The sequence below is a fragment of the Cygnus atratus genome, chromosome 1 (genome assembly GCF_013377495.2).
Source record: "Cygnus atratus isolate AKBS03 ecotype Queensland, Australia chromosome 1, CAtr_DNAZoo_HiC_assembly, whole genome shotgun sequence".
NCBI classification, from domain to species: Eukaryota; Metazoa; Chordata; class Aves; order Anseriformes; family Anatidae; genus Cygnus; species Cygnus atratus.
In genome coordinates this window covers 60,514,478-60,528,554 of record NC_066362.1, presented here as the reverse complement: position 1 = coordinate 60,528,554, position 14,077 = coordinate 60,514,478, and the positions used below count along the sequence as shown (strand labels likewise).

Here is a 14,077-nt window from a genome sequence, read left to right as displayed (position 1 = left end):
ATGTATAGATAGGTGGAGATACATACAGCATTTCAATTTCTTAATCATTTTAAGTTGTTAAGGGAAGCACAGCATCAAACACTTAATGGTGTCCAAGTGACAGTATAGCTATTTACTTAATAAAAGTACTGGAGCAGTTGTGCATTCAGCCTATTACCTGTAATGCTTTTATTTCACTAAAACTGTTACATTCCTCCCACAATACTGTCAATGCAGCATGAAATATTAATAGATACTTAAATTCAAAGCTGTATCTCAGTGTTAAGAATTCACATTATTTCTTCTATTCATAGTTTTCAACTACTTGTCATCTTTCCTTGTCTTGTAAGATTGGTCGCTGAAATTAGATAACTTCAGAGTAAATCAGGATGTTAAATTTGGATTCAGTTTAGTGGGCTAAGCTGCTTGTTTAGCTGGTGAATTAGAACCAGGATGTGTACTGTATGTACTGGGGGTGAGGGGAGCTGAATTGTGGATATCTGTGGATCATCATCTTTTCTTTTTAGTGGCAGGTTGGTAATGGACAAACTTCAACTGCCACTTCAACTGCAAGCAACATAACATCTACTCCATCCAGTCCCACAATCACTAGTGCTGCGGGATGTGATGGGAAGACATATGGTGCTCCTGTGATAGACTTGAGTTCTCCAGTGGGTAGCTCCTACAATCTGCCATCTCTTCCTGATGTAAGTGTACCATATGAGCAATGTTTTATGGGTGCTGTTTTGAAGTCAGTTTTAATGTTTGTAAAAAGTAGAAATCCTTTTAGTTTTAAAATTCTTCTTCTGCTTGTCATAATGAGACGGTTCCAGGAAACAACAATGCAGGATTGCCTACGCACTGCTGGCAGTATTCAGGACTGTTCTGGGGAAACAGCCAGTAGGACTACTAAGAAAAATAGCATTCCGGGTTGTAATTGTGATTGGATTTGTTTATTTGGTTGCCGCCTCTTGCACCTCCCCCCACCCTTCCCCTCTTGTATTTATACTAACAAAAATGAGTTGACTTAGGTTTCATTTACCAGTTACTGACTGCTGACGGTATTTCTGGTAAACTTATGAATTTTTAATATATTTCTAACTAATTGAAAGCGCTGTATTGGGTATTAAGTGTTGGCATAATCAAATATTTGTTGTCTCTTCTTTTTGATGGTACCTTTCTTCATATATCGTCTAACATGCATGTGAGCAGGTGGTAGAGGAAGCATCATCAGATTGTCTTTCCTAAAACTTCGAAATTTCTTTCATTTTTCTTCTGATTGGTCATACTTGTTAGAGGTCTGCATTAGAGCTATTGATCTCTATTCAGTTGATTTTTCTTCTTTCAAAAACTTCTGAGCCTATTTTTATGGTCTAAGGTTTTTGATATCTGAAACGTCATGTTTTTCTAGTCATAACTTGCTGTTACTCTATTTCTCCCCTCTCTTTTGTTCTCCCCAATAAACTCTTAGATAAAGATGTTCTATTTTTTAAACAGAGTGAACTGATATCACAGTGTCTGTCAGAGTAAAAAGATGAACTACAGAACACAGTAATGAAAGTATGGAATCTGTAAGGCATTTCTACATTTTGTTCACAGTATCATTGTGAACTTTTCAACTTGTATATGGTTATGTTTATGCTACTGAAGATATATTGCCCAAATCACTGTACATATATTGACCTAGCAGAAGCTTCTGCATCCACTTCTGAGAAGTCTAGCTTATAAACAAATTTATTTCAATGGTCAATGCAGTTGCTACCTGTGGATTTGTGATGTGTCTGGATAACTGAGAAAACTGAAACCAAGGTGACCTAATTTCCGATCAAGAATGATCTTGTGTATTAAAAAAGAAACACACACAAAAAACTAGTGTTTCAAAATGTCATTTCTCTTTATCAAACCAGAATGTTTAGTTTGTACAGAAAGCTAGAGTAATAATATTGGACCAGGTTCAGTTAATCTGGCTTGGGCCATGACTAGAAAGAGCAACTGTTAACTTGCTGTTTTTAGTGAATATGTGTGGCCCCAGCTCAGAAAGTATGCAGGGCAAATGTGTTCTCAGAGTGTTCTTTAGTGTTGAACAGGACTGGAAGAATCTCAATGGATTAGTGAGTAGTTTGTGTATTGCTTATTGTTGTTTTTAGAGTATAGAATGTGAGCATGTTGAAAGAGGGTGTGAAGATTAAAAAAAAAATCATATCCTCTTACTTCAGTATATGAAAGCTACCTGTCTGATGAAAGCCTTCTCTGTAGCTGATGGAGGAAAAAATCGCACTTCCAGAATCATCTCAGCTTAAAATAATGTTATGGATCACTGTCTGGATTTGGCCATTCCCCTTTTCAGTGCAAGCAAGATGATCAGTTTTAAAGCAATCACATCATGCTTTTGGTGACTAAAGCTAGGTGAAGTGCATTTTGGTCTTCAGCCCAAAAATAACTCTATGGCAGAGACATGATATTTTTTTTTGGTTCTATGTTCCCCCTCTCCCAAAACTAACTGCTTCCCCTCTCTTTTCTGCCTTTTAGATCGATTGTTCAGGAAACATCACACTGGATACTGTGGCAAGGAAGGATGGCACTGCAGAGCAGAGCCAGGCAAAACCCCCTTCAAACAGAACTGTGCAGTCACCAAATTCATCAGTACCATCACCAGGCCTCTCAGGTAATTAGACTGTGGTGCAATTTCCTATTTAAGTGGCATAATTGAAGAATATAAAGTGGCAATGGTAACACTAGCAGAATTAGTTATTTCTATTAACAGCGAGAAATAGGAAAGTGAAGCAAAGTTGTAGAAAGCCTAGTAGGAGGTAAAGTTGAGACAGTGTTTTAGCATTGTGAACAAAGTTAAGTGGCCAGACCTTAAAAACATAGTAGATCCTAGCAAATTGCAAATGCAGCTGTATCCACAGAAAACTGTCACTCTTGGATATGAGAGCATGAGTTCCCAATACGTTCTCACTCAATGTTCATGCACTCACATGGCATTCATGTGCTCGGACAGATCAGCTCAGACAGGACAATGCATTCAGACACCCACGTGAACAGTGACAGTACAAACAGCCTGCTACTGTTTGTCAGGATCAATGCTTAGGGAAAATGCTCTTCACAATTCTTTGGCTATCTGGTCCCCAGACCCTTGGTGGAGTGGGGGTGTCTCTCTCATATCTGCCTTGCTCTTCTCTCCCACCCTGTCCTGAGACCTCATCCTACTTGCATGCTAATATGGCTTAACGTGTTTTAGCAGATCACATAACTAGTAGTTAAAAATAGAATTTAGTAAGGTAAGTTTAAAGAAATTGCAGTGATCAGGTGTAGGAATCAGCCAGGCAAAAGTACTGAATTATCAGCCTGTTCACATGCAGTGGGCCCCTTTTTAGTCCTCTCCTTTACTCTATTATTTTCTTCTCGTCCTCTCATGATTATGTACTGAAATATGGGTTAAATAACAAGGCAGGAGAAATTTGACCAAAAACCTGTGTACTTCTCCAAGTCACGTATCAGGCTTGGCATAGGTATGTATTATGTTCTAATCTGATTCTTCTGTCCTAGGAGGCGTGAATGTGACAAACATACACCCTCCAATTCGTTCACCCAGTGCCTCCAGCGTTGGGAGCAGAGAGAGGTAAGGAAGTAGTAGGAGAGAAGAAAAGTGTGACTTCCACCTCTGCAGAACATGCTTCAGTCTCTTCTGTCAGTAATGAATATAGAAGTTAATCTGCCTAGCCTTCTCTTCTAAAAAGACCAGATGTGATAGTTATTAAAACAACCTTTGCTGTCTAAAAGTATTAATACATTTGTAATTTACTAAAATACATCTAAAAACATATTAACTCTGTAAATGATGGCTAGGTTGGCTTTATTAAAAGAATGCTAGTTATAAGGCGTGTTTTAAATTCAGAAAAATCAGCTAAAGGGAAAAAGTTGCGTATTGAAGGTCCTTGTGGAACTATAAAAGTCTTCAGATTTAAGAAACTGATGTTATAAAAAGGGTTATTAAGAATTTTCTGGCACAGCACAGTTAGTTAAGTGAGGTCTAGATATGTACTGAGAGTCTACAAAAATGTTTGTATCCCTTAGTGATGGAATATTAATGAACAAATAGGTTTACACAGTATTGTTCGAAGAGAGCAGATCCATTAATGTGTTCCAATAAATTAGGGCATACATCTGACATGAGATTAAATTTTCATGCAGAGAAAAAATCAAATGACATTGATTCTACTTGAACTGGAAAGATGGATGCTTTTTACTGTGTGATACTTTATGCTTTATTCCATTTACATAGTAAATATTTTGTAGGACTCACAACATGCAAATATAAACTATTTAAATGTTTTTCATGAAAGTCGTTTAGTTGCATTAAAAAATGTGTTTCTGTCTGCTGTTCCTTGAATTTTTTTTGACATAAAATTATTGTTATATAGTAAAAATCAATAAGATGGTATATTTGAGTTTGGTTATTCTGTTTCTATTATGAGTAGGCACATGAATGAAAATAGAATTTAGTTCGAAAAGTAGGGCTCTAGTTTTTCTAGAGCTATGAGGTTGTAGGAAATTCTTCCAAGCAAATGTAAATGTATGTGGTTTATCTAGCTTATTTGCTTGTGTGGTTTACAATGGTCAGCTCACATCTGGGGAGCTCACATTGACTTTCCCCCAAGATATAACTGCACCTCTTCCAAAGTGGGGTGATGTTCAGTGGAAGTGCTTTTGTGCATTTGACCTAAAAGAAACTGAGATTATTTGCAAACCTTCTACTAACGGGAAGTAAAACCATGAGTAATTCTGTACTTCTGAAACCAAGCTATTATTGTATTTCCATTTTTGTAATGCCTTTTCAAAATATATTAAAAGAAATGAACTTGAATGTTGTATTCTATGGAAGTAATACTGCAGTGCTCAGGATTCAAAGAGACAAAATGGATCAGCATTCTGAAGTCTCAGAAAGAATCGGTGTACCAAAGATGTACAGTTCTGACATTAAATTTCCCTTTTTGCCTTTTTTTGTCACTTACAGTTCTGGCTCTTCTAGCCGGCCACTGGGAGCTGATTCTACACATAAAGTCCCAGTTGTTATGTTGGAGCCGATCAGAATTAAACAAGAGTCAAGTGCACCAAATGAGAACTTTGATTTCCCAATTGTTATAGTGAAGCAAGAAACAGAGGAGGAATCCCGGCCCCGGAATGTAATATTAATAAAGATCTCTTTTGCCTTTGGGGAGGGTATTTTGTGTTTCTGGGGAATAAAATAATTTACAAATATTCTGTTGGGGACTTTTTTATTCGGGGGAAAACTGAAAAGCTGAAAGTATTGACATAAAATGAAGAAGTGAAACTCAGAATCGAACTATTTCTTCTACCAATTCAGTTAACTGGTGTGATCAGACTGCTTTTATCTGTTGAAAACCTGGGAAAGCAGGAAATAGCTTACAAACATCAAATTTTCATGTGGTGCTAAGAAATGTTTCTAATAGTGAAGTAATATACATAAATAGCGTTGCTTTGATGCTTTTGGGGCATCAAAGATTAGTTTTATTTTTAGTTTTATTGCTGGAGCAATGTTTAAAATGCCAGAAATAGCCTCTCATAGCTAATTTATTGTGTTTAAGTGCCTGTTGCTATGACATGATAATTCTTTCATGGATGTTACAAGTTGTATGGTTGCCTACATATAAATGTGTTATTCTGTTCAGTTTACTAATTAGGGACATACAAAATCATATCAGTAGCATAATAAAGCTTCTTTTACTTCTTCTTACAGACCACCTTTTCAAGAAGCATACTTACTTCATTGCTGTTAGATGGCAATCATAATTCCACTTCTGATGAAGCTGTCATAAGAACAGATGCACCAGACAGCACAGATGATCAACCAGGGATACTGCTGGAGAATACAACCACTGGGAAGTCGGGATGGATAGGCCCCTCACACGCTGGGGAGGGCAGAAAAGAGGATGATCCCAATGAAGACTGGTGTGCAGTATGTCAAAATGGAGGGGAGCTCCTTTGTTGTGAGAAATGTCCCAAAGTGTTCCATCTTTCTTGTCATGTCCCTTCGCTGATGAACTTTCCAAGGTAACTATGACCCCTTTAATTCCATCTAAACTTGCATTAAAAGACATGAGCTTTGTATTGTGAAACCTACTACAAGAAGTTTGAACCTCAAAGAAGTCTTTGTCATCTTTGAAGTCTTGAAGTCTGCAGTTTTTATTAATTGGTGAAAATTGGAATTTGCATTGAAACTTCAGTTTAACTTTACTGTGGCTGCAAAATCTGTAATAAAACTCTTCAATTATTTGGCAATTAAGGAAGATCACTTACATCTAGGGCATCTATTATTATTAGCTGAGGCCTTAAAATTAGGCCACAGAATTACTAGTCTAAGTTTTTTAAGTGCAACAGAAAAAGGTTTACATTTATTTAATAATAATGAAATACCTAAAGAAAAATCTAATTTAATACAGTATTAAATATATTTACTAATGCTAAATATGGCTATATGCCAAGCATGGGATGTAGTGCTTGATATCTAGTAACATCGCATTCTGTGTTGAAACAAGTAGTAGGCTTTCTTGAGAGGATTATGCAAAAGTACTACTCAACTCTTTGGGTTTCAAAATTCAGTCTTAAATAGGCTGTTAAAAGCATTACTGGCGTTTGCTTCTGGAATTAGTCTCTTTGATAAGATAAATGGCATTTTGTGATGTTCCAACTTAGAAATGCTATGCAGTAAGCTTATTAGTATTAAAGGATAAAACATCTGTCATAACATGCTCATTGTTTAATGCTTTTATGTAAATATTAGGCTTTCTTATTAAATATCAACATAGTTTTCTGGAATGAAACATTTGAATAAAAACTTAGTTTTGTATATCTATCATCTCTGTTTATGTGCTTCTCTGAATGAGCATATTTCTGCAAGAATATCTATTCTTTAAAATGTTTCTACATTTTAAAAATGTTTTTTACCTTTTGAAACTTCAGATTTATAGGGCTTTTTCTTTAAATAAAATGATATTAAATTACAGCTTTGTACCATAAGCAAAATCCAGCAAGTTACAGTAAGCACTTCAACTACTATTTGTGCCTGTCTGAAGGGAGGAAAAAAATCCTTGAGGCAGCAGAAAATTTCAAACTTACAAGACTTTGTTTATATTAAAATGAAACCTTCAGACATAAGTCTTCAGGAGTTCTCATTTTCACCGGATCATTCTATGGGAACTGAGATGATGATGTCTGGGGAGCAAGGAAGCCAAAAACAACTTTTCTGAAAAGTGTTTGGTGTTGTAAAGGTGCATACTGATACAAGTGCACTAGGTTCCTGGACTTCAGAACCACATTTTAAAATAAGTTTCCTTCTGGCTTCAGATTTTCTTCTCATCTTCATGGCTTTTTTTGCAACTATAATGGTCTATTTCACAAACTATGGTCTCTTAGGATTAGGTCCTTCAAACACAAAAAATTCCCTCGTCATGTCAGCAGTCTCAGTCTACTTGTGATTGCCTTTTGTTCTTGCTTCAGGTGGATAGAACACTTTCCTGTATAGATTCACAAGGTCACTGCATTTTTTTTTCCCTTCGCACCAACCCATCCCACTCTTCCTGATTCTTGGATATTTGAATGTGCCTTCTCTCCATCTTCCATGTGTTTCCTGTATTATAAGATCTTTAGGTGATGACCTGTATCTATTTTTGTATATCTGTCACATCATTTCTTTTATGCTGGTCCAGGTACAGAGGTGAAAATATCATGTAAATAAATCTGCTAAGCTAAGATGGGAGAAGGCCAAAGTCTTTTTGAAGGGAAATGCCATTATTCATTTCCGTATACTAAAGCTAGCAGATGGTGGAAGTCTTTGTATTATTCTAAATAAGTACTAGTAAGACTTTTTTTAAAAAAAAAATATTGCAAGTCTTCTGCCTTACTATCAAAATGAACTGAAAGGTTCTGAAGAAACTGTTTTCCATTTGCAAAGATCTTATAGGATCTCTAAGTACTCACAGTTAGGTCCCATAAATGGTTATTACTGAGTTGTCTACTATGTAAAGTACAATTCAGACCTCTTGTGGTTATCTGTAAGAGTGCAAGTTCTCCACAAGTCTTTGTTCTAGAGAACTATATTAAAAGCATAGACTCATCACAGGTTTTCTAAAACGTAAGAGATGATCACAAATTGTATGAGAGAGTCAGTGAACACAGTCACCTTCCAGAACTAGTTTTGTCTTGTTCTTATGCTGTCAGTTACATCTGTTGGGTATTCTTAGACTGTAATTGATAAAATCAGAAATAGCTGAAAGTTTATCTAGGGAGTGAAGAATATCCAGTTTTCCAAAAAAAAATTTTGTCTAGGGTAATCTGGATACGTGGTAGATCAAGCTTGTAGAGAGAAAACCTGGTTCTTGCAATATAACACTAACACTTTTCCTTCTGTTTGGCCGTCATTTGTCTGTAAATGAATTCTTCAGTCTCTCTGTAGTTACGAAGTACAACTCTTAATGCTTTGGTTGAATTCTAGGAGGTCGAAGTTTTATGAACTTTTCAAAGTTTTGTGAACTTTTGTGAAACTTTTCAAAGGAGTGAAAAGTTTTAGCAGTAATAAAAGTAGACGCCATTAGTCTTACGACAAACCATGCCCCTATTGTGATACCATTAATGATACCCGGTGCCATTAAAAAGGAAAAAAGTTCTAATAATGTTTTTGCCAGCAGTCCTTATCTGTTTTTTGTAGTTTTAAAAAACAAAACAACAAAGAACGCAACAAAACAAGACACAAAGTAGGGAAAAAAAACAGCCCACAAATGAAGAACTTATCCAGAAATATGTAGAAAGTCTTTTATCAAGAGTATACTACTTTTATCAAGAGTGAGGCTAATGTATCTGTCTGTCTTGTTTCTGTCTGTCTTGTCTTAGCGGGGAGTGGATTTGTACGTTCTGTCGGGATTTGTCCAAGCCAGAAGTTGAATATGATTGTGATAAACCCACTCACAGCCCTGAAAAAAGAAAACTGGAAGATACTGTGGGTTTGGCGCCAATAGACCGTAGGGTAAGGATGAGTCTTGCTGCTTTTTTGTACTATGAAATGTATACATTAAAAAAAAAAAAAAGTGATTTTAAAAAGGAGAAATAACTTCTTAAATAAGCTCTGAGATCTTAGCAGCCTTCATATAAACATGCTGAACAGCACATTCTGAAAGTCTGAGAAGTGCCTGTGGTCTGACACTCTGAACTGGGACTGCATTCTAGGAATTATTGAGCGCTGTTTGTAACAGTGACCTAATGCACAGTGACCTTGCCTTGAGCAATTTTTTCTTTGTATTTTCCAGGTTTAACATAGATTGACTTTATCAACTAATGATTTTTGTCTTTAAAGCACTTTATTACCATCCTTTTAAAAAAGCTATGTTGGTTCTATCCTAGCAAAGATGCACAGATTAACACAAGTATTTGGGAATAACTTCTATCAGTTTGAAACTCTTAATACTCTGGTGGAAAAGTGTTGAAGACAAACAAACAAAAACCAAACAAACCACCATCTTTTGGTTTTGCCTTATACCTCAGAGTTAAACAAAAACAACTTGTGCCTTTGAGCAGATGGTTGAACTGCTTGCCAGAATCTTTTGGATTCTTGTTTTCTTTTTCTTGTTTTTGATTTTTGTTGGTGTGTCTTTTTAATTTTTTTCTTATCTATTTGTTGCTTTATTAAAAACTTATCTGTAAGCAATTTTGAGGTCTATTGGAAACTGCAGCAGTGTTTTACTTGGTTCCTGTTGGCAACCTGTGTAAATATACTGAGACGAATATTGTATTTGGGAGCTTAGTCTACAGGTAGGGCCATTGTTTGCCTTTGCAGTCTGAAAGGAGAAAAACTAGCTCTGTTCATATTTTGCTTTAAATGTAAGTTATAAGTCTCGTAAATATTCCAATGAAGGATCAGCAAGCGTAAAGTCACAGAAAACTATTTTCTGAATCTCTTTCCAAGCTCAAGATCCAGTTTAATATACTTGGGTACACAAGGAATAGATTTTTTCCCCACTGCTAACAAAAGGCACTATAGGCTTTGCAGTTATAGAGCAGTTATGCCCAGATCAGGAAAAAAAAATTAGTTATGTCTCTGAATATTTATATAAAGCTAAGAGCCACATGTGCTATTTTTATTCTGTGGAATGTTTGCTAGACTCAGCAAATGCTGAATAACAGTGTTAGTAACTACATCAGGCTTCATAGCATGCATTTGAGAATTAATAATGATAGGATGTATGCATTGCAGAGAATGAATGCTGCAGACCATTAGTTATGACAGGCTTGCTTCCTAATACAGTTTCTGTGCTCGCTTTTCTGCTTAGGGGCTGGGGAGAGTACTGAGAATTTGTTTGGTGTTTTCTGTAGTTCATTATTTTAGGATAACTCATGTAGTTTTTTTACTTGGGTATATATTTTTCTTGATACAGAAGTGTGAAAGGTTGCTGCTATACCTCTACTGTCATGAAATGAGTCTTGCTTTTCAAGATCCAGTTCCTCCCACGGTATGTACTTCACTTCTTTCATTTCCATTATAATGGAAGTGGTTGTAATGGCATTGTTATGCTCATTATCAGAAGTCAAGTTTGCTGCACATTGAGTGTATTGAACATTTTTAGTTCTACTAAAACTGTCTGAAGGGCAGTTGAACGACAAAACACTGGGTTGTAAGGGGAGTCACTAGTATGATTCACCAAGAGCTAACTTTACTTCAAAAAGTACTCCAAAAATAGACATGAAAAGTAAATTCTGACGCTGTCTACCGGTTTTACAATGCCAAGTGATGTCACTAAAAAAAAAAGGAAAAAAAAAGAATTGGGATACATATTTCTTTTTAAAAAATTACCTGATTTTTGAAGATTGGAGTGCTGCATAGTACTAATATGAAAAGTTCTGGCTGACTGTGAGAGGGCACTTCTTTACTTTGAGGGTAACAGAGCAGTGGAACAGGTTGCCCAGAGAAGTTGCAGAGTCTCCTCTGGAGATATTCAAAACCCGCCTGGATGCCATCCTGTGCAATGTGCTATAGGTGATCCTGCTCAGCAAGGGGGTTGGACTAGATGATCTTCCCTTCCAACCTCGGCCATTCTGTGAAATTGAATTTCTCACTATTAGCTGGAAATTTTAGTTTAAAATGCTAGAGAAAACTTGGGTGCATGCATCAAACAGTGGAAGGATGACAGCAAGTTACTTGTGTGCTTTTACAAATTGTAGTCCAGGATATGCAGAAGAGCTACCAACATGATCAGATGAACAGTGCCTCTTTTATGTTCCTCAAGACATGTCAGTGGGAAAATAATGCATCAATAAGTAATAATGCCCCTATGTATCCTTCTTATTCCATTTGAATAAGAAACTACAACTGAGATGCCAAAATCGTTGATCTCTGTAACTTGCCGCAATTTTCAAGGACATATTTCATGTCCAAAATTTGCTTTAAGCAATACATGTACTGCCTCTGAGTGTGTTGCCAAAGTTGTTATAAGGTAGTCTTGAGAGTGAAATTTAGTAGATGGTTCATTTGACATACAAAGGCAATGTCAACATCGTTTGTTTTATTGCATGTAATCAATGCAATTGTTTGTTTATTTTGCTTTTCTTTTAAAATAGGTATTGGGAAGAGAGTATTTTAGCTAGCAAAGGTAGCATGTGTCACCGTTAGTCCAGAAACTGTATATGTGTAAAATGTGTATATATCTTAGAATTGTACTTCAAAAGATGAGACTAAATCTTCCCGTCTCCCTCAGATGTAAAGGTTTATACAACAATATTCAATGAACATATTGTTCAATAAATAATTAAAATAAATAATTCTCTGTTTAGGTTCCTGATTACTACAAAATAATCAAAAAGCCTATGGACTTGTCAACCATCAAGAAAAGACTTCAAGTGACCAGTTCATTCTACACAAAGCCAGAAGATTTTGTGGCGGACTTCAGACTGATTTTCCAAAACTGTGCTGAATTTAATGAGGTTAGAAAAGTAGATATCTCATCTGCTTTTGTAGGCTTAGACGTTTTCAGGAAGACTCGAGTGGGGGTAGAACTTATTTAAACATAGGTTGATGATAAGACCCTAGTGAAAACATAAATTGCATTTGAAACTGTTGGTGTTAGATGAGTACATAGTAGAGATCTTTTTGTAGAAGGAAGGAGGCTTAAAACAAACACTCTAACTGAATGGCAGGACAACAGATAAGGAGTAGAATCATTGCTCATTATAGAGGTTAATGGTGAGGATTTGACTAAAAACTTGGTTTAATCTTGAGTGCATCAAATCTTAAATTCAGCGGGGTTTTCCTTCTAGAAGGTCTATACTCACCCTTATGACTTCTAGTTAAATGTTGATAGACTGTTGTTGTCGTTCACTGCATGTAAGGGAGTAATACGTGTTGAAAAAGGGTTGCAAGTACTGAGTGAACCATGAAAGGGGACAGAATTAACAGTGGGAATAAGGTTTCTCTAAGTGGCTTCAGTTGGGTTCTCATCCAGACATCTTCAGTAGCTGGGAATCACCTGCCATGGTGACTTCTACTTCAGGAAACTGGTCAGCCATGGTAGCTATGAATGACTTCAGACCTAGTCTTCTGAGACTCGGTCATTATCCATTCTAGTAATATTTTCACTGTAATTTAAAGATAGGTCTGTAAGCTAGACAAACTAAAGCATTTCAAATTATTCCAAAACACTTTAATACCCTTGAGGCATACCTATATATTTCAGAGCATAACCCAACTTTTTTTTGTAACAGTCAGGATGTAACAGGTTGTAGAATCTTTTTATACAGCTTTCACAACCCATGGCTTTTGCAGTTAGCTTCTGTGATAATCCATCAGAGAAAAAGGTCAGTGGGGGTGTGGACCAAAAGGTCTGCCCTCTCCCTCTGTTTTGCAGGCTTGTGCTGTTGGGTACCATGTGTTCCCAAGATGCTGTTCTTGGTGCTGTTCTTACTGCTATTTGATTTTTGTAACTTATGAGAGCACTTAAATCACATTAAGTCCTTTAGGTATAAAGCTATTTCATGATGTATTGATGTTGTTAATTCACCCAACAGCCTGATTCAGAAGTGGCTGATGCTGGCATGAAACTTGAAGCATACTTTGAAGAACTTCTAACTAGCCTGTATCCTGAGAGAAAGTTCCCTGTACAGCCTAACTGCCAGAGTGAAAGAGAGAACACAGAACTTAGTGATGACTCAGATGATGACTTTGTACAGCCCCGGAAAAAACGCCTCAAAGGAGAAGACCGTCAGTTGCTTAAATGAGACGCACGTGTGACTATGGAACGTTTTTTAAAAACTAAGAATATTTATCAGTCAATTGTAAAAAGGGGAAAAGTCATGACTGCTTTGACCTGTAGGTTTGTGGATATTTACTAGACTTCCTACCCCTTGTCTGAAACACAAATCTAATGGAGATCCTAGGCATGTGGAAAGCTTCTCTGAAGTTCCAAACTTTCATCATACTTCTGGAACAGCACAGAAATTGTGATTTGTGTGGAGTGACAGCTGTTTAACTTTTCTTTGAGGAAGAAAATAAGTTTGTATAGAACTAAATTTTAAAACATTACATGGATTCAACTGAATGGCTTTCTGAGTTTGAAGAAAATGTGATCTCACTGGACATTTAATTTTACCAAAGGCATGTGGCTGGCCATAACTTGATTTTTGTACTGTATTTAACACAAGCCATGAAAACAGGTGGTGTAATATTGTTGTCCTACAATACTGACTGGTACAATGAAAGTGTAGTTACTCCCAAAGACGTTATTGGCAATTTTAAAATGTAAGGGAGAGTGTATTAAAAAACTTAAAAAAAAAAAAAAAAAAAAAAAAGAAAGAAAAAAGGAATTTGAGAGTTTTTAATAGAGGAAGCAAAGGATACAGTGCTTTTGTACCACTTTTTTCAGCACCAGCAAGAAATAATGGTATTTCTGTACCATGTTGTTTAACAGGTGTCTCATATGTTTGATGTGTTTCTGTTTAATGGAGTCAAAGGCACAGACTCAAGGAAAATATGTTTGCTTGCAACTACCAGTCAATCTTTGGGTATGTTTGGGGGAGGGAGGGAGGGAAATAT

The 14,077-nt window shown here is 36.3% G+C and overlaps 1 protein-coding gene across 1 annotated transcript in view; it reads left to right on the top strand.

Moving 5' to 3' along the window:
- TRIM24 (tripartite motif containing 24) overlaps positions 1 to 13,810 on the top strand; it is a 58,690-nt gene extending 44,880 nt beyond the window's left edge. Inside the window, exons 11-19 of the mRNA XM_035561679.1 lie at positions 507 to 686; positions 2,509 to 2,644; positions 3,532 to 3,604; positions 5,000 to 5,168; positions 5,744 to 6,057; positions 8,893 to 9,025; positions 10,431 to 10,505; positions 11,824 to 11,973; positions 13,054 to 13,810. Of these exons, the coding sequence (XP_035417572.1) occupies positions 507 to 686; positions 2,509 to 2,644; positions 3,532 to 3,604; positions 5,000 to 5,168; positions 5,744 to 6,057; positions 8,893 to 9,025; positions 10,431 to 10,505; positions 11,824 to 11,973; positions 13,054 to 13,263 (1,440 nt within the window). The 3' untranslated portion in view covers positions 13,264 to 13,810. The remainder of the gene's footprint in view (positions 1 to 506; positions 687 to 2,508; positions 2,645 to 3,531; positions 3,605 to 4,999; positions 5,169 to 5,743; positions 6,058 to 8,892; positions 9,026 to 10,430; positions 10,506 to 11,823; positions 11,974 to 13,053) is intronic.
- Positions 13,811 to 14,077: the final 267 nt, after the last annotated feature.